Source organism: Thamnophis elegans, chromosome 2, assembly GCF_009769535.1.
Source record: "Thamnophis elegans isolate rThaEle1 chromosome 2, rThaEle1.pri, whole genome shotgun sequence".
Taxonomy (NCBI): domain Eukaryota; kingdom Metazoa; phylum Chordata; class Lepidosauria; order Squamata; family Colubridae; genus Thamnophis; species Thamnophis elegans.
In genome coordinates this window covers 10889416-10915850 of record NC_045542.1, presented here as the reverse complement: position 1 = coordinate 10915850, position 26435 = coordinate 10889416, and the positions used below count along the sequence as shown (strand labels likewise).

General features: G+C 43.0%; 2 protein-coding genes across 2 annotated transcripts; one reads left to right on the top strand and one right to left on the bottom strand.

Annotated features, from left to right (window-relative positions):
• Positions 1-356: 356 nt before the first annotated feature.
• On the top strand, positions 357-17540 carry SLC35A2 (solute carrier family 35 member A2). The gene is made up of 5 exons (XM_032238979.1): positions 357-457; positions 3504-3686; positions 5432-5583; positions 7453-8174; positions 16390-17540. Exons 1-5 carry the CDS (start codon positions 403-405, stop codon positions 16415-16417), a joined length of 1140 nt encoding a protein of 379 aa, XP_032094870.1. The 5' UTR covers positions 357-402; the 3' UTR covers positions 16418-17540.
• A 404-nt stretch (positions 17541-17944) lies between these two features.
• On the bottom strand, positions 17945-26184 carry PQBP1 (polyglutamine binding protein 1). The gene is made up of 7 exons (XM_032238980.1): positions 26057-26184; positions 24782-24892; positions 24450-24561; positions 22186-22295; positions 20225-20335; positions 20023-20083; positions 17945-18425 (listed from the first exon to the last, which is right to left on the bottom strand). Exons 2-7 carry the CDS (start codon positions 24846-24848, stop codon positions 18269-18271), a joined length of 618 nt encoding a protein of 205 aa, XP_032094871.1. The 5' UTR covers positions 24849-24892; positions 26057-26184; the 3' UTR covers positions 17945-18268.
• Between the last annotated feature and the right edge of the window lie 251 nt (positions 26185-26435).

The window sequence follows — 26435 nt, the reverse complement described above, 5'->3', positions numbered from 1 at the left end:
AACAACCCATTGCAATATCAGAGAGGAGTCTGATCAACGCCCTCTGTAACCAGTTTTCCATGGACTACAGCTTTCTGGTTTCTTCAGGGGAGATCCCAACACTTGACCCGCACTTTGCCTTTTCCCGAGTCGAAAAATGCGAGATTGATCCCGTCTCTGTTTGCAAAACCGTCCGCCTCTTTCGCCAACATTACCACATCGTCCTCTCCGCCCCCGCCCCCCCTCTTGCGACGCTCTAGGAAGACTATTACCAAAGCTGGGTTTGACCCCGCCTACCCTCTCGCTTTCTGTGCCCAACTCTATGGCTAGCTACGGTTCTCCCGGAAGCGGATCTAGGCCGGCAAGTAGGATGCGGAAGTGTCCGTTACAGTGGGAAAGCTCGGCTGCCCCGCGGTTGCCACCATGGCAGCGGCTGGGGGCCCGGGTGGCGGCGTTGACAGTCCGGTGGCGACGGCAGGTGAGAGAGAGAGGAGGAGGAGGAGGAGGAAGGGAAGGGAGGCGGAGGGACGTTTCGAGTTTCTCCTGGTGTAGCCACCAAATTACAAATAATTTCCAAATGACCGATTTCCCATCTCCCTGTTCCCTACAGAGAGGCTGTGTTGCCTCCTCCTCCTCCGGGAAGGTTTTTCCTTTCCTTCGAGCAGGACTTATCTGAGTTTTGGGCCTCGGGGATTTTATTTTCCATGGGAGGAGAGAGAAGTGTAGCTAATGTGCTGGAATGGATAGGAATTCCTGAAGAAATTAAATAGTCCTCAACCTCCTTCTTACCACATAATTCATTCTCTCTCTCTCTTTCTCTCTCTCTATCATCTATCATCTATCTATCCATCTATCTATCTATCTATCTATCTATCTATCTATCTATCTATCATCTATCTATCTCTATCATCTATCTATCTATCTAATCTATCTATCTATCTTTCTATCTATCTTATCTATCTATCTATCTATCTATCTATCTATCTATCTATCTATCTATCATCTATCTCTATCATCTATCTATCTATCATCTATCTATCTATCTTCTCTCTCTCTCTCTCATCTATCTATCTATCTCTATCTATCTAATCTATCTATCAATCTATCTATTTTATCTCTCTCTCTCTATCATCTATCTATCTATCTATCTATCTATCTATCTATCATCTATCTATCTATCTCTATCTATCTAATCTATCTATCTATCATCTATCTATCTATCTATCTATCTATCTATCATCTCTCTCTCTCTATCATCTATCTATCTATCATCTATCTATCTCTATCTATCTATCTAATCTATCTATCTATCTATCATCTATCTATCATCTATCTATCTATCTCTATCTATCTCTATCTAATCTATCTATCTATCTATCTATCTATCTATCTATCTATCTATCTATCTATCTATCTATCTATCTATCTATCTATCTATCCAACACCATGTACTGCTGAGAGTGGGGTATGTAACCCAATTACTTAATTTAAAAAGCACCCTGGAAGGGCTGGTAGTTGGCTGCAAGGAGAGTTCCCTTGAGATTTTGAGTAAGTGGTATTGGGGGGTAATCCTGAAAGCATTAAGTTGTACACAATTTCCTAATGTTATGAGTTTCCTCCTGTGTTGGGGGTAATTGTTGTTGTGGACAAATGGACTACTTAAAATGCCATAATAATTTTAAAACTATTACTGCAAACTAAGGTAGGTACATTTCAAAGCTAGTGTGGTGTATCAGGGATAAAACAGTCCTGTCTTTAGCATGGCAAGTGTGATTAGGGAGCAATTTATTGTAAGGCAAACTTCCTTAAAATATTTCATATATATACAAGTAGTAGATGTTATCACAATTGAGCTCAAAATTTCCTTTGGTATAAAGAGGGCAGTTGTTAAAGTGAGTTTTGTCCCATTCTATGACCTTTTTTGCCACAGTTGTTCAGTGAATCACTGCAGTTGTTAAGTGAATCATGAAGTTGTTAACCAAATCTGGCTTCCCCCATTGACTTTGCTTGTTGGAAGCTGGCTGAGAAGGTTACGAATGGCAATCACATGATCCCAGGATGCTACAACTGTCATTAACACATGCCAGTTGCCAAATGCCTGGATTCTGGTCATGTGACCATGGGGATGCTGCAATGGGCATCAGTATTTTTTCCAGTACTGTTGTAATTTCAAACAGTCACTAAATGAATGGTTGTAAGTCAAGGGCCAACTGTAGACAATTACATTTGGAATGCATCAGATTATGAATGTGTCCTTTTTTTACATTAGTTTCCTTCCTGCTTGGCATTTGTTCCTAGAAGAGGAATGTTGTTCTGCAAGATGAGGCTTATACTTTTTTTTTGCCCTCCACTTCCTGCTCCTAAATTGACAGGCACAAGAACAGAGTAAAAGAAATAATCCGGTTTAATCTGGAGTTCTGCGATATGGGGCATTAGATATGAAAATATTGCTTCCGAATTACTTTTTGTTATTCGCCAATTAGATTAGAGAGAAAACATTTTTCCATTTGACATCAAGAAGCTAGAATATTGAATCTAAGTGCCTATTATCACTCATTATATTTATCAAAACCAGACACATTTTAAACAAACAAAAAAAAACCCCATACACTATTCCCTCTTGACATGATCAGCAATTTATTAAGATTCCTGCTCTTGGAAGATGAAGGTGGGTAAGTGGGAGTTTTTCATTTCTGTTCCACAAGATCAGTTCAGACTTCCAATTGACTCTATAGGATTGCACTTTGAACTTTGATTACATCTGTAAACTAATGTTGAAAATTTAACCAGGGCTTTGTCGGCCCTTTTGGGGGTAATAGGTTAAGGCAGGGGTAGTCAACCTTTTTATACCTACCGCCCACTTTTATATCTCTGTTAGTAGTAAAATTTTCTAACCACCCACCAGTTCCACAGTCATGGTGATTTATAAAGTAGGGAAGTAACTTTACTTTATAAAATTTGTAAAGCAGAGTTACAGCAAACCCCTACCGCCCACCATGAAAGCTGGAACGCCCACTAGTGGGCAGTAGGGACCAGGTTGACTACACTGGGTTAAGGGGTGAAATAAGCCCCAATGAAGTTAAATGCAGAGGAGGAATAAATTTTGATAAAAATGGTGCCTGTAGAAACCTATGGTTTTGGAGTTTAGGGACTACAAAAATGAGACTGCAGGTCACTTGTGTCAGCCAGGATTGCCCTCTTCTGCTCACGTTGACAGTCTTCACTCTTCATCCTACCTAGTGGGCTGGCACCTAAGGGAAGAAGATGGGAATTGGTCTGCATGTGTGTCTGTTGGTTTGTGTGAATTCAGGCCTTGATTCTCCATGTTCTAACACCCTTCTTATTGGTTTCTGATAAAAGAAACTTAAAGGGGACCCAGAGGTTCTCAATTATTTCTTCCATCAAAATCTCTAGTGCTGTTTCTGGATGGGGATCCTTTTCCCAGTGCAGTATCTCTTGGGAATCTGTTGGGGAGTGATATTGGTAGAAGGATACTGAGCTGTTTTCTACTCTTCCTTTTCTAGGTAACCGACAGTTGAAGTACATTAGTTTGGCAGTCTTGGTGGTGCAAAATGCCTCTCTCATCCTCAGCATTCGCTATGTGCGCACGTTGCCTGGGGACCGATTCTTTGCTACCACAGCGGTGGTTATGGCTGAAATTCTTAAGGGAATCACCTGCCTACTGCTCATCTTTATTCAGAAGCAAGGTGGGAATACCACACCACGGAGAATGGAGGCCCTCAGGGAAGGGTTTGCTTCTCCCAACCTTGTTCCATGTTCATTAACAGTCTTGCTGGATTGAGATGTGTGTTTCTGCCTTTGACCCATTCTAATGGTTGCATTGAAAAATCGAAACCTCTTTTTATGTCATTTCTGTGCATTATTCTTTAGGATCATATCTGGATTTGGCTCACCATAACTTTAAATAACATGATTTGAATGGCTTGCAACTTGTATACAAAAATGGGAAGGAAACAAGCAAAAAAATTATTTCTATGGACCCAGAGAGAAACAATTACGTAATTAAACAATTCAATTATGCGAATCAATGAATAATTTTAAACGTGCATATGCAGTCATAAAACTCCTTCTGTAAATAGAAATATATACAGTACATTCATTTTTTAAAGAGTCAAAATACAAAATGGAACACCTAGTTAACTGGCCAATTGACATAAGGTGAGCAGTGTCTTTTCTTGCAAGGGCTTATTTTTATTTTATTTACTTAACGTGCTGGTCCAGTCACCAAGTGACTCTGAGCAGCCTGCATATTTCACTGTGTAATCAGATTAAAAGGGCAACAACCACAATAATGATTAATTCAACAATCACCCCAAATTAGCTCTGTAAAACCCCATATGCAACAAGCATTCTTTTGCAAGAAAGTTGTTATATGTGCTAGACTTTAGCGGGGTGCTTGAAACAGCCAGGGCTACACGGCTTCATAGAATACACACGTGTAGAGGAGAGTCTGATCTGCAGATGGGATATCACTCCAGAGAAGAGGGAGCAGTGATGGAAGAGGTTTATCCCTGAGTTTCCTGCAATGATTTACTTGAGGGAGCCCACACTCTTGGAGCTTACTGGTTGGGCAGGGGTATTGTGAGAAAATACATGGGTCTTGAGCCATGAGAGTAATCTGTAGAAGAGCCGAGGTGGCGCAGTGGTTAGAGTGGAGTACTGCAGGCCACTTCAGCTGACTGCTAACTGGAGTTCGGCGGTTCAAATCTCAGCGGCTCAAGGTTGACTCAGCCTTCCATCCTTCCGAGGTGGATAAAATGAGGACCCAGACTGTGGGGGCGATATGCTGGCTCTGTAAACCGCTTAGAGAGGGCTGAAAGCCCTATGAAGCGGTATATAAGTCGAACTGCTATTGCTATTGCTATCTGTAGGGGGCCTCATGGCCATTGTGACTGAAGCCTAAGGAATTAGTCAATGAAATCAAAGCCCAAGTAGAAACAATCCTTCTAATTATCTTTTGTCTTCTTTTTCCTTCAACCTCTTTTGCAGTCTCCCATTTCCCTACAGCTGGCTAGAACAGTTTATTGTTGCCAGGGGTCTTAGCTGCTTACTCACAGAGGTTTTATTGAAATTAATTTAAGGATCTCTAGGCTGTAAAACTCTAGGTTGTGCAATACATACATTAAATCCTTCTGTGACATTTCTTCCCCTCTCAATTATAAAGACCTGGGACTTTTTCTTATGCCCGAGCACTGGAAAAAGAATTATTGCACACCGTGCCCTCAGGGAAGAGTCGTATTTCTGGTTCTGTCTTTTCTCTTTGTCCTGAGTATTCTCAAAGACAGGAAAGGAACAAATATTTGCAATGTGTAATAAGTAGGGGCCTCTCCTTTTTCCAATTGTTGTTCATGTCAAAGGAAAAAAGACTGAAATGTTTTTGTTGTGTCTTGATATGTACAAGAAACAGTTTCTTGTCTGTATCCTTTTCCAGGTAACCTGAGACAGTTTGCTGCCTCTTTGTATGATTCCATTTTGGTACAGTATATGGACACTCTCAAGCTAGCAGTGCCTTCTCTCATTTACACCCTCCAAAACAATCTGCAGTATGTGGCCATTTCCAACCTGCCAGCAGCTACCTTCCAGGTGAGATGCTCCTCCTACTGCCACTTCCTCTCTAAAGTGCTCTCTGGAAACGTTAGAAGCATCTTTTCAAAGGAGAATGTCCTTCAGTTTCATCCGTGACCCGACAAATGCGCGAACGTCAAAAGCGCGCCGACAAAACCGCGGCGCTAAAACCGCGATGTCAAAAGCGCGCAGACAGAAGCGCGATTTAAGTTAAGGTAAGGTTTAGGGTTAGGTTTACGGTTAGGTTTAGGGTTTGGTTTAGGGTTTGGTTTAGGGTTAGGGTTATAGCGCGCTTCTGTCAGCGCGCTGTTGTCGGCGCGCTTCAGCGCTCATTCGTCGGCGCGGTTTTGTCACCGCGGTTTGGTCAGGTGCGCTTTTGTCGTTTGCGCATTTGTGGTGGAACCGTTTCATCTACTTTATATACCTGCCATTCTTTTTTTTTAATGTGTCCTTCTTCCCCACATCAGAATAATGAGGATGGGGATCCTGAGTTATGTTCCTTTAAATCTCCTGGACAGTTGATATTGAAATTCTGTGAAAAACAGAAAATACAATGAGTTCCCCATGTTATTATTTGATTTCATTTATCCTGATGGCATTAAGGTTGTTCACCACAGAAGTAGGAAGTGTAGCTACCTGTCTGGAAAGGACTGACAATAAACATATATATATATGGATATATGCAAAGGGAGCCTTTTTCTGTCTTTAGGAAAAAGAAACTGAATGCTGTTTATGTAAATTATGGAGCTTAAGCAAATCCCTTGTTCTGCACAATTTTGGAATATTTTTATGATTTGGTCTAATATACTTTGTTTCTGATAATCAATTGTGGGGGGCGATATGCTGAATTATGAGGTTCTGAAATCTTATCAGGGATTCTTGTTATTCTCAAGCAAATAGACACCCTACCATAAATAGTAGAGATTTCCTCTCTCTTTAAAAAGGAAAGTGAACAGTAATGGGATGCTGAAGTAGCCAAACTGTTGCAATCTCCACTTTTTAATCCACTTTTAAGGGATTAAATAAGGGTACAAATACAACCTTGGCTATCCGATATTTGATTCTAAACCACTACAGTTTTCAGTAAGCTTGTTTTTTCCCCCCAGTAAAATTAATGATTTAAGGTGGATTAAATCAGTGGAACTGCATTTTGGTCTCATTTTGCAAATAGGAGACAAGAACTAAAGAGGGATCTGGAACTATTTATTTATTTATAAAATTTATATGCCGCCCAATCCCGAAGGACTCTGGGCGGCTTTCAAAAGAGAGAGAGAGAGAGAGAAAAAAAAAAGGTTTAAAATCACAACACTACATACATTCATTCTAATCGGGGCTGGACCTCAAGAGTGAGGTCAACAGCCCCAGGCCTGCCGGAACAGCCAGGTTTTTACAGCTTTCCTGAAGGCCATGAGAGTGGATATGGTCCGGATCTCTGGGGGTAGCTGATTCCAAAGAGTCGGAGCAGCCACAGAGAAGGCTCTCCTCCGGGGGCCCACAAGCCAACACTGTCTGGCTGACGGCATCTGAAGGAGGCCCAATCTGTGGGATCTTACTGGCTGCTGGGAGGTATGTGGCAGTAGGCGGTCTCGAAGGTACGCTGGCCCTAAGCCATGTAGGGCTTTAAAGGTAATAATGGTGATTTAGGTAATATAGTGATTTAGATTAACTTTCCCTAACCAGATATCTTCTGGGTGAGTGGAGCTGCAACTCCCCAAAGCTTCTGGGAATTCTGGGGATTGTGGTCCAAACAATCTGGAGATTTCTTTCATAATGTAGAGTCTGGGACTAAGGAGAACCACATAATCCTTAGGCCCCTGGCTTGGTGGCAGGCAGATTCCTGATTCATGGCACATTGGGCTGGCTACTAAACTGCACTGCCTTTCCCAGGTCACCTACCAGCTGAAGATCCTCACCACAGCTGTCTTCTCGGTGCTGATGCTCCGCAAGAGCCTGTCCCGTCTTCAGTGGCTGTCCCTCCTGCTTCTTTTTGCCGGTGTAGCCATTGTCCAGGTGGAGCAGCAGCAGGCAGGGGGCAAACCAGCCCACAAAGACCAGGGGATGCAACAAAGCTACATGGTGGGACTTGTGGCCGTGGTGGTGTCCTGCCTCTCGTCTGGCTTTGCCGGGGTCTATTTTGAAAAGATCCTCAAAGGCAGCACAGCCTCGGTTTGGCTACGTAACGTCCAACTGGGCATCTTCGGGACCTTGCTGGGGCTGTTGGGGCTGTGGTCCACCGAGGGGGCAGCCGTAGCTCAGCATGGATTCTTCTTTGGCTACACCCCACTGGTGTGGGGAGTGATCCTGAATCAGGCTTTTGGTGGCCTCTTGGTGGCACTGGTTGTGAAATACGCCGACAACATCCTCAAAGGTTTTGCCACCTCCTTCTCCATTGTGGTGTCCACCGTGGCTTCTATCTACCTCTTTGACTTCCACCTCAATCTACTCTTTGCTCTAGGAGCAGGCCTGGTCATAGGGGCTGTCTATCTGTACAGCTTGCCCAAGGGACCATTGTCCAGTCGATCCCTGGTGGGTGCAGCTATCCAGCAGCAGGGCCATGGAGCACAAAGCAAGGAACTTCCTTCCGTGACTACAGATGGCTTCCTGTCCAAGTCAGTACTGATCAGTTGAGAAGAACAGAACACCTCCTGCATTACCTGTCACTGGTTTCTTGTGGAGGTTCACAAAAACCTGGACCCCTTTTTGCAATGTCCCATCTTTTTCACTTCTGACCTCTCTTTCCCTAGGTCTTCTCTGCTCTTTCATCTCCTCCCCCTCTTTGCCTTGGTCTTTATGTTCTTAACTGTGTGCCGAACCACTCGTATTGTCTTCCTTTTTTTCTCATCTGCTTCCCATTTTGTAAACCCATAAATGGTTATTTTATCCAATTGCGTATTTATGTATAATTCTCCACACCCTTCAGCTGGTATCTGCCATTGTTTGCTTGAATTGGTCACCTTCCCTTTGACTTTAACTTTCCTCTTTCTTTCTCCGCTGCGCCCCCCCCCCCCCCCCCCCCCCCGCACCTCCCAGCGACATTGCCTCCTGAAAAGCAACTTGAGGCAGAAATATTTTGGGCAGAAACATTCTGTCCCAAGAACTTCCTTATTTCTGGTCAGCAGGGAGAAATTTTATAAGAAAGTGTACTTTTAATAAAAGTACACAATCACAAGGTATAATAATCCCAAGAAGGATATATGGATATATGGATGGATATAATATATATATCCATTATCGCTGATAACGGATAAGAGCCTGTGGCCTAATGGCTAAGAAGTCTGCCTAGTATGTAATATAGCCCAGGTTCAAATCCCAGTAAGGGTATGGCTAGCTGATGAGAGCTAAATAGCTTGAAATAGATCTATACTACTCTCCCTTTATTTATTTATCAGCACAAATTAAAAAAAAACAAACACAAATATATATATATATATATATATATATATATATATATATATATATATATATATATATATATATATATATATATATATATATATATATTTAGTGTCACAACCCCTGGTAAGCCCCAATTATGGGAGGAAGCTAACTGCTTCCATCATCTGTCTATCGGCTCGTCACAAGAGTCCATCACGACAGAAACCCAATATTTTTACTGTTGCCTTTGTTATATTTGTGTTTTATTTGTGCTGATAAATAAATAAAGATCTATACTAGTCTCCCTTTATTTATTTATCAGCACAAATAAAACACACACACACACACACACACACATATATATATATTAAAGTCACAACCCCTGGTATGCCCAAATATGGGAGGAAGTACACTGCTTCCATTCTCTGTCCATCAGCTCATCATAAGAGACCATCCAGACAGAAACCCAATATTTTTACTGTTGCCTTTGTTAGCACAAATACAACGTGTGTGTGTGTGTGTGTGTGTGTGTGCGCGCGCACGCACATAAAGAGAAAAATGTGAAGAAAAAAGTCATTTTCCCTTTGAGAACATACCAATGTTTTTTAAATGCCAGGTATATAAAAGTTAGAGGGATTGGTTTGTTTAGAGCTGTTTGCTCATAAATTGTCAAATTTATCTACTGTAAGCAGATGAAAACTGAACAAGAAAAGTGGTGTATGGGTGCGTGCATGTGGCAGTACCAGGCGAGTGAAATCAAGGTGTTGGGTATTTGAGTTGCTTGGCATTCTGCTTTTGTTCCTTCTCCAGCTCTGACCATTTAGCAAATGCTGTTGGATCATTGTGGAAAGGGAACTGAGTTTGAGGTGTAGTTAATTCTTTCCTTCCTTCAGTGTATATTTAGAATATTAAATGTTTGGGAATTATTGGGCAAATGTTCAATCATTAGTAATTAATTTAAGGTTTTGTTACGGACAGAGAAGATGGACTGGAACAGGTTGTCTCATTTCACATAAGGGACACTTGGCTTGAAGTAAGAAGAATCTCAGGGTAAAGGTTATTAGGATAGAGCCACCGGATATGGGCATATAATGTATATATAGTATGGGAAGGGAAATTTGCATCAGCCAGAGATTAAAAGGACCACCATCTGCTGGTGCTGTGGCTATTAGAAAGCCAAAATTGGCCTTCTGGATCTCCAGCTCAACCACTGGGGAGTCTATGGGGCAGAAGCTAAGAATCTGAGTGCCATTCATTCCTTTTGTACTTTGCCAGGAGAGGAGGTGATTAAATGAAAACAGGGTTCTTAGTGAACGTCTAAAGCCCATTTCAAGTATGTGTCCTCCCTCTTCACCCACCCTCACTCCCAAACAAAGGTCTCCCTTTGATGTGCACTTTCAGGCAACCATCTGTACAGGCGCACACTAACTGTCCAGCTTGATGGTTCACATGTTGTGTAAATTTTGAACCTACAAGCGGCAGGAAGGTAAGAAAGGCTGAGATTCTGAGAAGTCAGGGCCCTTCTCTGGCTCAGTTTCCTTTTTATGTTAATACATAAGGCCTTTGGGTGTGTGAACTGCCCCTCCCTAATCGTTATGCGTTTTACACCTACGAGGTTTGGGGGTTGAGAGGGAGTACACTAACCCTGGAGTGTGTGTGAAGGGGGTGGGAGTGTGTTGGGTGCATTTCGTTTCCTTTTGAAGTGGGGAGGATAAACACAAGTCACCGTGATGTGTGTGAGTGTGTATGTACATGTTTTTTACATTGCTAATCATTTTTTTAATGAATTCTGCTTTTTTAAGGAAAACAATCAAAGAAAGCCTGTACTGTTTGCCAATGTACATAAATTACAGATGAATAAAGAGCGTGTATTTATTTAGCCTTACTGCTTAATGATTGAGGAAGCCTTGAAAAGGGCAGCTCTGTCTCATGCTGCATGTCTAACCCTATTAACACTGGGGGATGGCTGGGGCAAGGATGGGGCAGCCTTTTCCCTTGAGATTGGGGTCAGCTGCTTGTAAAGGAGACGCATTGAGGCGATTCTGAGCCAGAACTCTGACCAGCCTTCATCAGCCTGGTAGTCCTCCCATCAGTCTGCCTGTGGCCAAAGAGCTTGTGGTCTGGGGTAGGTGGGTGGATGATGGGAACTAGTTCAAACCAGTTGGTGGACATCTAAACGGAAAAGGCTGGCATAGAGTGCTTTTCCCATACCTGTGAGTCAGTTAGAATGTAATGACTGAAGCCGCAGATAGTGGTATCTGAAATAATGCATGCACGCGATGGCCTATTAAAATGCAGAAAGCCATTGGCTTGTCTGTCACATAAAACTTTGCAATTTGGTGGCAGCTTTTAAAAGTGTTGTTTTTACCACCCTCAAGCTTTTAAATGGCCACTGACAACCTCGGGGTCTCAGATGGTACATCCCTATCAGAAGGAACAGCCATAGCCTTACTCTTCCCTTCGATTAAGAATAAACAGCACTCTCAAATCATTCAAGTTGAGGTTGACTTTACCAACAGTTAAATATGTTAAAATTGGAATTACATGATAACTCAAGGCCCAGGAACTGATGATGTACTTCCCAGTTCAGACCAGGCATGAAATCCACTTACCTTTGCAACCAGTTCGGAACCGGAAGCATGCATTGCGGTGCTTCTGCGCATGCACAGAGCATCCGTGATGATATCTGGGCAGGTGGGCGGAGCCTCCCGCTGCTGCCACTACCGGTTTGCCCGAACTGGGAGAATACCACCTCTAGTGCAGACTGATCTAAAGTGTGTGTACTTATAAAATCCACATGCATTATGATTCAATATTGCCTTTCCCAAGTGGGGAATAAAACAGCTCGTGCAAATTCTTTCCTGAGAATTCTAGCCGCCTCCTATATAGAAGTTCCATTCGGGCATCTGAACTTCAGGGCTCAAGACACCTAAACCAAAAGTGGAAGACGGGGTCCCTAGAACTGTAGGATTCCCCTCCCCAATCAAACAGGAGAGATGCAATTTCCTATTATGGGTACTGTAAAATGCAAACGGTTTTCAAAATTGGGGAGGGGGGGAGGATGCTAGCCCATAAGATACAGTTTTGCCTACTTTGCACTTAAAAGTCTTCAGTAGCCCTCTTTCCCTGGAGAATTATTTTTTTTATTTTTTTATTTTTTTTTCATTGAAAAGGTTTTTATTTTCCATTTTTTCATTTTCATACACTCACATATATACTGTGCATAGCCAGAGCCATACAACATTAAACAATAATCGCAGCAATTCCTCTTGTCAACAATACCCCAAAAAATAGAAACCCAATATACCTCTTCCACTCTCCATACACCTCTTTCTTCTACCCCACTCCAACTTTCTATCTTCCCTCCGTCATTCCCCTCTACCCTACTTCCCCTCCCTCTCTACCTCTCCTCTCTCCCGATCCACTCTCTCCCTTCCTTCTCACCCTCCCTCCCATCCTCTCTCCCGCCCTCTCTACCCATCTTTCTTCTATCCCACTCCTCCTCCCCTTGGTGTATTTCCACTATGTCAATGTACTTAACTTATCCTATTTTTACAGAGAAATTAAAGAAAAACAGTATACATGTGAAGTCGCATTACATTGAAATCTAACACATCGTATCTAACCTAGTATATATCCCTCCCTCCCCCCACCCTCCCCCCCAACACCCCACCTCCCTCCCCCCCCAACTTCCCAGAGCCCGTACACGGTATAGATTTTTAACAAACACAGTCTAAAATATATTGAGAAAAAAGAAATTAAAAAAAAGGATTAATAACATCTCAACATTGATCTTAGCTCCTTCTTGCTATGCTAACTTTGAACAGTTTAAATCATTCCTGATCTTAAGCATAGGCTATCTGGAATTTTTTAGTCCCGTTATTTGTTTTGGAGAATTATTAAGGGTAGGCTGTTGTGATCCAGAGATTGTTCATCTCTGGTCCAGAGGCAAATTTATGGGCACGAGGTTCTGCTGATCTGCTTTATGTTTGCTCCCTACTTCTCTGGGTAGTAAAATATTTGCCTAATAGGCGTGAGGGTTTTTTATTTTTTTTAGAAAATTACTATCAGATGCTGGGAAATCTGGTCAATTTCTTAAGAAACCTTCCTAGGGAAAGAAATTCTAATGAAGTTTGACTGAGGATGCAGACGGAGAGGGGGGAAAATAGTGGGTGCGGTGTGGCAACATAGATAATGACTCCTCTTCTTTGATCCATGATTTATTCCAAGGAAGCAGATCTGGAGTACATGAAATTGGGTCATATTGGCGAGGTCCATTTTCCTTGAGGCTTGGTGAGAATGGGGCCCCTATGTCGCATTCTGCCAGATCTGAGAAACCAGCTCAGACTGCAGATGACAGATTTGCTTCCTTGAATTGATCCTTCCCTCCCCATCACTAAAGCAGAAAGTAAAAAGCCAGAGACAGAAACCTTGGTTTCCGTGGGGAAGAGCAGTAGGTAAGTAGCAAAGTAGCATGGGACTTGAGTGGATCTAGAAAAAGCTGCCCTCAAAGCGTTTTAAAGATACGGCTGTGAAAATTTAGTGGCCCATGAACAGGATTAAATGGCATTTTCAAAAATTCATCAAACAGACTTTCTGTGGTCTCCAATGTTTCCTTACCTCACAAAAAGACTGGTAACTTATTCATAAAGATGAATACAGTTTAAAAGTAAGCAAAACTATGCACATTTTGCTTAACTGGTAACTTTTGCAAGATCTAAACCACTGCTTTCAGAACATTGATTTTTTTTTTAAAAAAAGTTTCAGACTCCACCCAGGGTAAGGTAAAATATTTGACGTGAGCTGGGAATCGCTGAGCCAAATCAGACCAGAGGAATTTCTGTACTGCAGCCTGATTGTCTTCAGCATTGATTCTGCTCTACAGGATCCAGTGAGATGAACTTAAATATAGCCTGTTTTCCGGGTAGCTCCAAATGAATAAACTGCTGCATATTTCTTGGGAAGCCCTAGGCCTCTCTTGGAACTATTAATTTTCACTACCTTGGGATTCATTTTCACTATTAATTTTCACTACCTGGGGATTTTACCACTTCTTCATTCTGGATTTGTAACCATATTGACAAATTTTTGCTGCTTTGGAGGTTCATATTTGAGCACTAATTTATAATTAGATTAGAACTGCCAGTAGTTTGCTGTTATCTTCTACAAAATACCATTAATAGCAATAACTCTTAGACTTATATACTGCTTCACAGTGCTTTTACAGCCCTCTCTAAGCGCTTTACAGAGTCAGCCTATTGCCCCCAACAATTTGGGTCATTTTACCCACCTCAGAAGGATGGAAGGCTGAGTCAATCTTGAGCCTGGTGAGATTTGAACTGTCAAATTGCAGTCAGCCGGCAGTCAGCAGAAGTAGCCTGCAGTACTACACACTGCCACCGTGGCTCTGTTGTAAATATTGTGTGTTCTGTGACTACTTCCCACAGAACATACAAGCAGAAATAATTGTCATGGCTCACATATCATGCTTAACTATGCGCTTATTGAAACCTACGTAGTTTTAGCACAATATGCTAAGCCACGATTGGACTAATAATGAACTAATAAATATCAATTAACCGAAACTGATTTGATTCACACAACATGCTAACCAACTAAGAAAGCCACAATTATGTCTTAGTACAATGTCTAGACTTACTTTGGGGGTCCATTTCAAATGTACGTTGAGATATTTGCTTGCTCCATACAACAGACAACTGCTATGGAGATAACTCCTCTTTTGGCACGTATTTTTTCTTTGCTAGATATAAGAGATATGGTAATTATTGCTTTTTTTTAAAAAAAGGTGGTCAGGAACATCCAGAGTTTTGTGAGTTGCAGAAACAGGAAAATACAGATAAAGTTTCTTTGGGCATAGTGTGTTGTTTCTGCAGCTGAAGTATAGTATAGTGTCATAGACCAGATGTCCTTGAAAGGGCCTGTCCTTCTTTTCATGGCATACTTACTCTGAAGCCATTCTACACTGCCTGGAATGAGTTAAATGTATATTTTTCAATGCTTGCTTTTTTTTTTTTTTACTCTTTCCTAAAACGGCAGCTAAAGCAGGGCTTTTCCTTCAAATAAATTTAATTTCTAATTGTAGTTTGTTGCATGAAAAGAATTCCAAATAATATTCCCCTATCTTGAGGTGGGGTTTTTTTGGGGGGGGGGGGGGGCTCAAACTACATTGCTTGTTGGCATGATTTAGTCTGGCTGTACGTATTTACAGATCTGGCTCAAGGAACAAAAGGAGGAAGTACTTAATAGGTCAGTGGCTTTGTTACTCTGACAACATTGTTGTAGTAACCTTGTGAAATTAAGAACACAATGTACCACAACCTACTAAATGTTTTAGCCTAGCTTATGGTGTCAATTCTGATATCATCTATAATTGATTGCATCCTGCAAATCCCGGAATCTGGGTTAACTGAGTAAACTATTGGTTGAGATAATTGGCTGAGGATGTAATTGAGACACAGCAAGTTTTTGTAATGTGCTTTTTAAAAAAGCCATTGTTGATACGACATGGAATCTTTGTATAGGATTCCTCTTTGCCAAATGGGCGCTGTTTCCCCTAATCTATATGATGATCTATTAAGTGGACAAATGGAATAACTAGTAAATTTTGGATCTTCCCATAGAAAGCATTCAGACGTATTCTTTGCTCACTTCACTCCAGTCACTTTAGGTGGCTCTAGCTGGAAGGGGACACTCTCTCCAATAAACAGAGCTTTGAAGTTGCCTTCCCTGATCCAAATGCAGTACTGTCAGGAATAGAATTGGTCCCATATTGTATTTTAGATGTTACCAAACCGCCACTCCAAAATTTCCAGCCAGATTGGTTAGTAATAAAGGATGCTGGGAGTTGTTGTTCAGGGCTGTTTGGAAAGCCAGAGATTACCCATTCTGGCAGTTTACCATGTTGGTCTAAGTAAGGGTGCCATGCTTAGCAAAGCTATCACAACCATCTAAGACAGTGTTTCTCAACCTTGGCAACTTGAAGATGTCTGGACTTCAACTCCCAGAATTCCCCAGCCAGCATTCGCTGGCTGGGGAATTCTAGGACTTGAAGTCCAGACATCTTCAAGTTGCCAAGGTTGAGAAACACTGATCTAAGAAGTTGAACTGAACTCAAGTTAGAAAAAAACCAATGGCCTGCCATTTTGCCTCTAACACCCCTGCCCCTATCCCTGGTGCCCCAGTTGAATGTCTTTGAAGTCCTCGTTAAGTATAAAAGAATTTGGGAAAACTCTAATAGGCAAATATAAAAAACAAGAAATCATGGGAGTTATATGCCTCTTGCTTTCTAGGCAAAATTCATTTTCTAATATATCCAAACTTGAAATGTGTTTTTTGTTATTCCTAGCAGATGGAATGTCCTAAGAGTTGACAAACCTCCAGGTCCCGTCCCCGACTGAGCTCAACCATCCTTCTGCTTTTTTTCCCCAGGGTCTCAGCTAAAGAAAAAGGTTCTTAAAGCAGCAGAGAAAGCACCACCGAAGACTTCGGCAGCATTTCAGCTGTGATGCTTTTCTAGATTTAACGAAATCTTCTGCCTGCGCTTACAAGATGCAGAACAATTCATGGCACTGAGTGCACAGGGAAGACGGGACTAATTTTCTCAGATGTGCCTTTTGGTTGCCTGATGCACTTTACCAAGCTAAACCTGGTCACCCATTAAGATCTGCCTCATGGACAGAGCTGAACCATAGGGGCCCCAGTAGCAATTCATGGTTCATTTAGATCAGGGCTGTCAAACTCGTGGCCTGCAGGCTGGATATGTCATGCGCTGGCCATGCCCATGCCGAGTTTAGCAAAGGGGTGGGGAAGTTGTGATACATCACGTTATAACACAAATTTGACAACCCTGATTTAGATGATCAGTTATATCTTCCCAGAGGAGTAATGGAGCTATTAGAGCCATATTTTTTTTTTAAAAAATGAAGCAATACCCTTAATCAATTGTCTCAGTAGCCTGGTGTACAATTTGAATTCTAAGGTTTTTTCCTAGTGTTTGCCACCAGAAGTCTGTTACAAATTGCAACGCTAAGGACCAACTTCAGGCCTGGACTTATTCTGTTTTGTTTACAATGCAGCTGGGGTGGGGTGGGTGGGAGCAGCCAATTTTCTAAGTTCAAAAACTTGTGATATTAATGCTAATTACAGAATGGTCCTATGTGGGCAGTATGAGTGAATCCAGAAAAAAAAATAATCATGTGTGAACCACCCTTGGCCCTTGATTCTTGTGAACTGAGATTGATTGCAAACCACCATTCCGTTCTGATCGACATTATCAGAAGAGTTGTAACTTGTCTTAAGTCTTTTGACTTTGCTCCTGTTCCACCTGAGAATCTGTAGCAGAGACTAACCCAGTCTAAATTCCATGGCTTCACTTTGCATCGCTTTCCAGAGCTGAGCTGGCAAAAGTCTGGCCTGGGCAAATCCAGACCTTGGAGACCAAAAAGACGACAACATACTGACTTTTCCTCGCTGTTCATTTCCGTTTCTCTTTGTGCACTGAGCCTTTCCCTCCCCCGTACAAAAGGGAGAGACAGTATTTCTTTTTACTCCCTATCCCCAGCCATATATTTGTGCAGAACTGTAGCATCGTATCAAGTATTAATTGCATTATAAAGGCAGTGTTGAGATATGTTATATGGAACTAATGTGTTATATTTTAAATATACTCACAGGCAGCTTTGTATATTTTATTTATTCTTGTAAAAACATAATACAGATTTCTAAAGCAAGCCAGCTCAAGTGTCATCTGGTCATTTAAGCAGTATCCAAGAGCTGTGTGTCTTATAGCTACTCCGATCTGGGTGGGGAGAGGGGGGTGGAGAGCAGGAAGGTGTACTGGCTTCCATCTCCTTGCCTTGGCTGGTCCTTATTGACCAGACACCACAAACCTGTCTGCAAATGTTTTTCTTTATGCTATGCAAATATTATAAGCTGATCAAAATTGTTATATGGGAAAAAATGAAGCGGGTTTTCTCTCCACTTCTTTTTTTTTTTTAGAAATTCGTAGTGGAATGGGAGAAGGAGATGGAGACTGTCCTCTGCAGAAGTTAGCAAGTCAAATATGTGAAACTTCTTCTGCAGGGTGCACCGCCTCCTGAAAGCCCCGAAGATGTTGGGAACTTTGCAGCTTTTCGGAAGCCACTGAACGATAAAAAAAAATCACCCTCTCTTACCGCTGACATGCCAGAGTTGTAGTAAAGATTTGGAAAGACTACCGCTAGCCCAGTCTGTAGTCCAGAGGGAGTCCTGAAGCGGGCCTTGCAGAACTTAACGCACACATTCCAAGATGAAAGGAGGAGTGGGCATCTCAGTCCTGTTGCTTGGCTCGAGAAGCTTCTGCGTTCGCACGCAAGACTGCCCCAGGGCTTGGATAAGGACGCTGCTGGAACAGTGGGCCGGCAGCTGTGGTATCTGCACCAGTCTTGGCTTCATTTCGCTTGGGCAGCCCCGTGGACCAGGTTCCCCTTGAGAGGTAGGAAAGATGCAGAAACAAAGTTGGCATCATTGGCTGCTCTCCGATCCTGCCACTGGCCTCAATAACTTTGCCTCTGTTTTCTAACTTCATCTACCCTTGGTCCTACTCCGCTGCACCCACTCTGCTATGTAGTTCTCGGCTCCTAAAACAGCCTGAAGTGCTCGGTGACTTTTAAAAGCAATTCAATCAATTAATTTATTGAGTTTGTATGCCGCCCTATTCCCAAGAGACTCAGGGCGGCTCACAATAAAAAGGGAGGGGATACAAAAAATAAAATAAAAACAACAATTTAAAATTCTACAACAGGCATAACCTCGGATGGGGCTGGATAGTTCAACAGCCCCAGGCCTGCCGGAAGAGCCAAGTCTTAACCGCTTTGCGGAAGGCCGGAAGGGTAGTAAGGGTCCGGATCTCCATGGGGAGATCGTTCCAGAGGGCCGGAGCAGCCACAGAGAAGGCCCTCCCCCGAGGAGTCGCCAGCCGACATTGGCCGGCAGATGGAATTCGGAGGAGGCCTAATCTGTGCGATCTAATAGGTCTTTGGGAGGTAACTGGCAGGAGGCGGTCTCTCAAGTACCCAGGTCCAATACCATGTAGGGCTTTAAAAGTAACGACTAGCACCTTGAAGCGTGTCCGTAGACCAATAGGCAGCCAGTGCAGCTCACGGAGGATAGGTGTAACGTGGGTGTACCGAGGTGCACCCACAATCACTCGCGCGGCTGCGTTCTGGACAAGCTGAAGTCTTCGAACACTCTTCAAGGGCAGCCCCACGTAGAGCGTGTTACAGTAATCCAGTCTTGAGGTGACGAGGGCGTGAGTGACTATCCGAAGGGCCTCCCGGTCCAGGTAGGGCCGCAATTGGTGCACCAGGCGAACCTGGGCAAAGGTCCCCCTGGTCACAGCCGACAGATGATGTTCTAGAGTCAGCTGCGGATCCAGGAGGACTCCCAAATTGCGAACCCTCTCTGAGGGGCGTATAATTTCACCCCCCCAGGCTGAGAGATGGAATAGTTGGACCATCTTTGGGAGGGAGCATCAATAGCCACTCGGTCTTGTCGGGCCATGAACACCATAAGACACCAACTTATGGCACTAACACTTGAGCGTCTGATTGGTGTAAGTTTGAGAAAATGAAAGAATGTAGTTAGAGACAGAATTTCATTTCCTTATAACCCGTCTTTTCATAGAAAAAGCAAGTTTATAGTCCCGATAGATCATACATGCTTTGATATCATTTATGTACAAACATTATAAAAGTCTGCTAAAATATAGAACGGATAATTGCCTGAATGCATCTCATTGGTAATTCCAGCAGACTGGGGAACATCTGAAACTTCCATAATATACCAAAAATTATAGTCCAAAAATTATTTCTGATTAGTGAAATCTCTTTAAGATCTAGCTACTCACAATTTTTTTTTAAAAAAAAACAAAACCTCCCACTTCCTGTTGTCTCTTTCAATCCTGGAATTGGAAACATTTGTCCTCTCCCAGGGGCTGCTGCTGATCTGCCAATCTAGCCCCCCTCTTTCTGCAAAGATACTCGGCTTCAGCAGTAGGGGGAGCTTTCTATTGAGCAGACTCACCGAGGAGCATCTGAGTAAGCGCTGGGGTCCATGGGGTCCAGTTCTTCGTCCTTTCGGCTCGCTGTAGAAGACAGACAAGAGGGATGCCGGAGTTTGATAACCACATTGGGGATAAGAGGAATCCATTCCTCCAGGAGATACTGTATGCCGCTAGCCGAAACACCTTTGGGCTGCTCAGGGTAGGTAGGGCATGTGCTCTTACCTTTTTTGCTCTTAGGGTAGGGGGCCAGTTCTTCCCGCCGGTGATAGCGACGCTCCTTCACCTCCTCCCGCTCAATCTTATCATGGAAGCGTTCTGTTTTGCTTTCAGCATCTAAAGGAGATGAATATTTTACTTTTAGTTTTCTCAACAGGCTACCACTTGCCTTTTTCTTCTGCACTGTCATTTTTCTTTTGGTTGTTACACACATTACACCTATCCTCCGCGAGCTGCACTGGCTATCCATTGGTCTCCAGACTCGCTTCAAGGTGCTAGTTGTTACTTGTAAAGCCCTACATGGCATTGGACCTGGGTACCTGAGAGACCGCCTCCTGCCAATTACCTCCCAAAGACCAATTCGATCGCACAGGCTTGGCTTTCTCCGGGTTCCATCTGCCAGCCAATGGCGGCTGGCGACCCCCCGGGGGAGAGCCTTCTCTGTTGCTGCTCCGGCCCTCTGGAACGAGCTCCCCGTGGAGATCCGGACCCTTACTACCCTCCCGGCCTTCCGTAAAGCTACTAAGTCCTGGCTGTTCCGGCAGGCTGGGGGCTGTTAAAGCACCCAGCCCCGTTTTAATTGTGACTGTTGTGGATTTTAAAATTTGTTTGTATTGTCTTATTTATTCCCTCCCCTGTTTATTGCGAGCCGCCTGGAGTCCTTCGGGAGTGGGCGGCATACAAAACCAATAAACCTCAAACCTTGTTCTTAAACAATAATGCATGTAAGTAGACAACGGATACCAGCATACACAGATAGTCCTTGGTTAGAGACCACAATTGGAACCAACAGCTTAAGTGGTTGCTACACGAAACCACAACTTTCCGTATGATCTTACTTCAGCTTTCCTTTGCTTTACAAACCTCTGAAGATTGTAAATCCTAATATTGGTAATAAAGTTACTTTTTCATTGCTATTGCTAAATAAGGAAATCACTAAATGAGGACAACCTGTAAGTGGATTTCCCTCTGCTTTGGAAATAAATCTTTTTGAAAACTTGAATTGCCCATAAGCAGCAGAATCAACGGCCACCTAACACCACCTTCGCAGCTCCAAAACGAGTTAAATATTAAAATGGCCGCATGCACGCTCTTGTGAAAGAAAGGGAGAGAAGGTCATTCAATCAGTTTTAATAGCTCTTCACTGCTGATGAACACTGCAAATACAACCATCTATTTCCTTTCATATAAGATTGCCCACCGACTACTTGCTGTGATGCAACAAGCAACTGTGGCAGAGAATAGATGAAGCTATCCTTTTTCACAAAGCGAAGTATCGTCTGTTAAATGACTCCTAATCAAATTGCTAGTATTTAACTCCACATTTCCATTATCACCTCTCTTCGTGATTGCACTTATCCTCTATAGGTCCCCATGTTTTGAGGGAGAGAGGGAGAGAAGGAGGGAGGGAGAGGGAAAGAGAGAACGAGAACTGTGGTTCACTTTGCTGGCAACATACAGTGGGAGAATCTGGTATATTTCAAGATTTTAGATAGCTATTTTTTATCCCTTCTGATATTACAGTTGAATGTTTTCCCACCTCAAAATGATGGAAAAATGCACCACTCGGTTTCAATCCAACAGAGATCTAGAGTTTCTTTTTCCTTTAAAAATAGAGGCGGGATCATACCAAGACTCATGGTTTCACTTAGTGACCACTTTATTTAACTGAGTTGGTTCCAATTGTGGTGGCTGAGGACTACCGGTATAGGCTTACTACTTCTGCACATTTTTGTTTAAGAACAGCCAAAATAAAAATGCCAGTGCAGAAGGAGTATTCAGAGGCCATATAGGCTGTCCACCCCAACTTTGTAGCCTTAGGCATACATTCATTCTCACTAGAGGCCAGATCAAATCTTCTGTGCTTCTAGAGGTTAATTCCCCCATTCATTTAAGACCAATTTATAGTTTTCCTATTATGATCTATACTTACACCCAAAACACTGTATAAAACAAAACATTCTTACCTAAGTTGTTCTTCAACTTCTTAGCTGCTTTGGTCATCACAGAGTTGGGATCGTTAGGCGAGAGCCATGAAACTAGATCACTTTCTATGTTCCAGTAATAAGGGAGGCAGCTGTAAGCAGAAGAGAACTGTATTTGTTACCTCTAGAGCCAATAGCAATAGATCCAAACCCAAAATTCCCCCCTTCTCCAAAAACACTGAAATGTTTTCTCAACACTTTTTGTCAAAAAGCACTGGCATTTAACTTTAGAAAACTGAATTTATTTTAGTTAGACTGATATCCTACTGTTTTTTCCCCCACTATACCCTGCTCATAATTGGGTGTTGCTTTTAGGATTAGCTGTCAACTACTATCAGGCATGCAAGAAATAAGATGCAGCCTAGCACTTGGTAGAATAGCCGTGAAGTTATTCAGATGCTAAGAAAGATCAAAATGACACAGGCAATGATGTCCCTGTGACATGCTATGAAAACAACACTTGGACTTTTAAGCAGCAGGATAGATAGCTTAGATCAGGGTGTCAAACGCAAGGCCCACAGGGTGCATAGATCTGGCCTGCGGGGCTGCCCTGGAAACAGCAAAGGACCGCCATGTGGTGCCTCTGCCAGTGAAAATGGAGCTTGCGAGGGAGCAGGAGGCCATCGCAGGCACAAATGGAGCCCGGGAGCCTGTTTTTGCTGGCGGAGTACTTGGGCCACTACAGGCAAACAACACAAGTAACTTCGAGCTGGCCACAGTCACCCCGTCTCTCCACTCCCTTCAAGGTCAAACACAACCCTGATGCGGCCCTCAGTGAAATCAAGTTTGACACCCCTGCCTTCATTAAGAAAACAAACACATGGATCAAGTAACACATCAATTCAGAGTTTTCACTGATCGCACAAATGATCATATTTTGGAGACCTCATGCAAAGACCTAGCTCTCTTGAAAAAGTCTACAATGTTGGCAAAGGTGGGAGGAAGCAGAGAATGATCAGCAGGAAGCTGAACAGACTCAATTACAACAGTAATAGGTGCATCGATATCCCTTCATTCAGGAAGACCTGAAGGATCAAGCTGGAGAAAGATTATCCTAGAGAAAACTTATTTATGCGATCACTAAGATCAACACCAACTTCATGACGCCTCTCCATCATCATCAGAGCCATAAAAGCTTAACTTTTCAGAAAGGCATCTAGCTACTTCCACACCACATTAATTGATTTTTGCTTTTATATCCTATTATATTAATACTATATGTACCCCAAGTCTTTAGATTTGGAAACCTGTTCTGACCCCCCTTTCTCCATCCAGGAATGAAAGCCAAAAGCCACGTAACTCAAAAGGTTTCTTTTAATCAGTCCAAGCTCTTGTTGGCTGCAAGCCCAAATAAACAAAGATAATAGCTCTGGCAAAAGTCCTATAACTCATAACAAAATGCAAACCCGGCTTCTCTTATCTCAAAACTACTTATCTAAGTTGGCTTCTCTCGGGTTGTGAACGCGAACAACACTAGAACAGGAACGAACGTTGACTTCGTTGACTTCTGCAACCGGGGCGTGGCACCAGCAGTCTTTATACTCAGGTGAGGATCCCAATAAGCAACAGCTGCTCGCAATCATCTCCTGTAGTTTCTCCTTTGTCCTTTATGCTGAGTAGATCTAAGCCTGCATGCATCCTGATACAACTCCTAAATACTTTCAGGAACACTCCCTTTGATCCAATGCTCTGCCGCCACCTGGTAGCCAACCAGTCTCTCCTCGCCCTGCTCGGCATCGACACCCTGTCCAGGGTCCTCCACCTCCTCCAAGGCCGACTTATCAGCCCCCTTGCTGTCGGAGTCTGGCGACAGCTCTAATAGCTCCTGCCGGGCCACAACAGAAACCTATATGTCATAGTAATAATACTCTATTGGACCAGAGATAAAAAAATAATAAAAACTTTGCCAACTCATTGATGGCTAAGCAGTACCTGGCAGCCGTCCAGAACCACCAATTTTTTTCTCCTTTCAGAGATCAGCTAACATAGGGGTGTCAAACTCATGTTGTCACAACAGCATCACATGACTTATCGGGACTTTTCCCCCCTCTGCTAAACCAGGCGTGGTCAGTGCGTGACGCATCCAGCCCATGGGCCAGAAATTTGACAGCCCTGAGCTAACAGAACCAGAAACATGTCTCTGATTGGGCACTGATGAATAGTGGTACCAATCCTGCGAGCACAAACTAAAAACACTCTGATAGAAATCATTAGCAGGACATACTGAGCATTCACTCTATGCTTACCAAACTGGGTCGATGACTTTGTACCAATTTGGTGGCAGGTTCTCCATTCTTGTGGCTTCATAATCAACGTGATCATCATCATAATCTTCTGCAATTATTTCCTCTTCTGGCTCTTATGTGGAAAGAAACAGGATCAGGCTTGAAAAAAAAGACGGGGTCAACAGGTGGCAAAATTGGACAATCCAGAATGGATACCAATTTTAGAGAGCCAAAAATGACTTGGGAACTAACCAGCTCTACTTCCTGGGAACTATCCCTGATGCTCATCCTTGGTTTGTAGACAGCCTATACAAATTATCTTCCTCCTCATTTCCCACCCCCCCTGTACTTACCAGGTTCTACATGCTTAAGCAGGCCTCGCCTGGCTAGGCGGGACTGCAATGCCACCGGCAGCGGCATCAGAGTGGAGCAGATGTGCAACTGTTGTTTTTCCAATCACTTTTCTATATTTGAGCAGAGAGAGAAATATCATAATTACATTTTGCGCTTATCACTGCTCTTTCCAGAACATGCCTAAATTTTCATACCTGAATTCTTTAATACTATTTCTCAGTATACGTGGGATTCAACTTCTAGGATTGATGGTAATAATAATCCATCAGGGATCACTATGGAGTGATACTTTTTTTTCCTTTTTCCTGTCTACTTGCATTTCCCTGGGAATCAAGTGCAATCTTTAAAAGTGTATTTGACTTTCTTTCAGCAATTTAATCAGAATTTGGAATGACATAAAATTGATAGCTTAGTGACTGCCCCACTAGAAAAATAGAATAGGAAATCAACTCCATAAAGCGGCTAATTTTTTTTATTGCGATTGGGTATTGCAACAGAACCTTGCAAGTTTAGCCTGTACCTTAGGAAAATTCTAATCCAATTCTTACCAAGCTGATGAATTTGCTGCCACACCATGTCAGACAGCTCTGATCTAGCCCGTTCAGTTTTCCATATACAGGTAGTCCTCGACTTACAACAATTCATTTAGTGACCATTCAAAGTTACAACAGCATTTTAAAAAGTGACTATTTTTTTTTACCATTATGACCTTTTCAGCATCCCCATGATTATGTGATTAAAATTCAGATGCGTGGCAACTGAATCCTATTGATGATCCATTGCTGTGTCCCAAGATCACACCACTATCCCCTTTTGCAACCTTCCCAGGAGCAAAGTCAATGGGGAAGCCCGATTCACTTATTTACTTAATCAACTGCAGTGATTCACTTAACCGAGGCAAGAGAAAAAAAATGGGGCAAAATTCACTTAACAAACGTCTCAACCACAGAAAATTGGGGCTCAATTGTGGTCATAAGTCGAGGACTGCCTGTAAAATGATCATATTTACTCTAACCGTGACTTTTTTTTTAAGTTACATTCGGGCCTCATATAATTGAAGAGCACAAATACGAGAGTTCTTTCCATTTTTAACATAGTTTATCCCCATTTCTAACATTCCAAGAGTTTAGGACATTTGCACAACGAAGCCTTATTGCTCATCACCATCATCGTTTCTGGGTAAGAAGTGAACCTTGAAACCCGCTTCATTTTCAGGCTCCCAATAATTCTCGCAAACAGCCTCAGTGGACGCCTCAACAGTTCCTCAGCCGTACCTTCTTATCGCCCTGGAGAGTCACGTAGCCCCCCGCGCGCCCGGCGTCCCCTCGCAAACGGCCCTTCCCCGTTGCCGGATTCAAAGCCGCTCCCGTTGCTCCAAGGAGCCACCTGCACGTGACACACGCCCACCAATCAGCGGCGCGAAAGAATTCCTCCCGCTACCCTTTTCACCCCCGCCTCGTCAAACGTCATCGTTCAATGAAAACCAACCGACCAATCCCCGGGGAAGAAGGCTCAATTAGGTCCGCCCTCTTCGGCGCCCTCTTTGGCCCTATCGGAGCTGGCTTACTCCTCCTCCTCCGGTAGTGACGAAATACAGATCCGGTCGCATCCTTTGACACCTCACCCCCCCGCCCTTCGTATCCTCATCTGCCG

Excerpts from the sequence above, each read along its gene's own strand:
- PQBP1 (XM_032238980.1), bottom strand. The coding sequence starts at position 24,848 with ATGCCGCTGCCGGTGGCATTGCAGTCCCGCCTAGCCAGGCGAGGCCTG. Across the intron at positions 24,562-24,781 it reads GCTTAAGCATGTAGAACCTG|AGCCAGAAGAGGAAATAATT; the intron begins GTAAGTACAGGG and ends TTTCCACATAAG. Across the intron at positions 22,296-24,449 it reads AAAGTCATCGACCCAGTTTG|CTGCCTCCCTTATTACTGGA; the intron begins GTAAGCATAGAG and ends TTCTGCTTACAG.
- SLC35A2 (XM_032238979.1), top strand. The coding sequence starts at position 403 with ATGGCAGCGGCTGGGGGCCCGGGTGGCGGCGTTGACAGTCCGGTGGCG. Across the intron at positions 5,584-7,452 it reads TGCCAGCAGCTACCTTCCAG|GTCACCTACCAGCTGAAGAT; the intron begins GTGAGATGCTCC and ends TGCCTTTCCCAG. Across the intron at positions 8,175-16,389 it reads ACAGATGGCTTCCTGTCCAA|GGTCTCAGCTAAAGAAAAAG; the intron begins GTCAGTACTGAT and ends TTTTTTCCCCAG.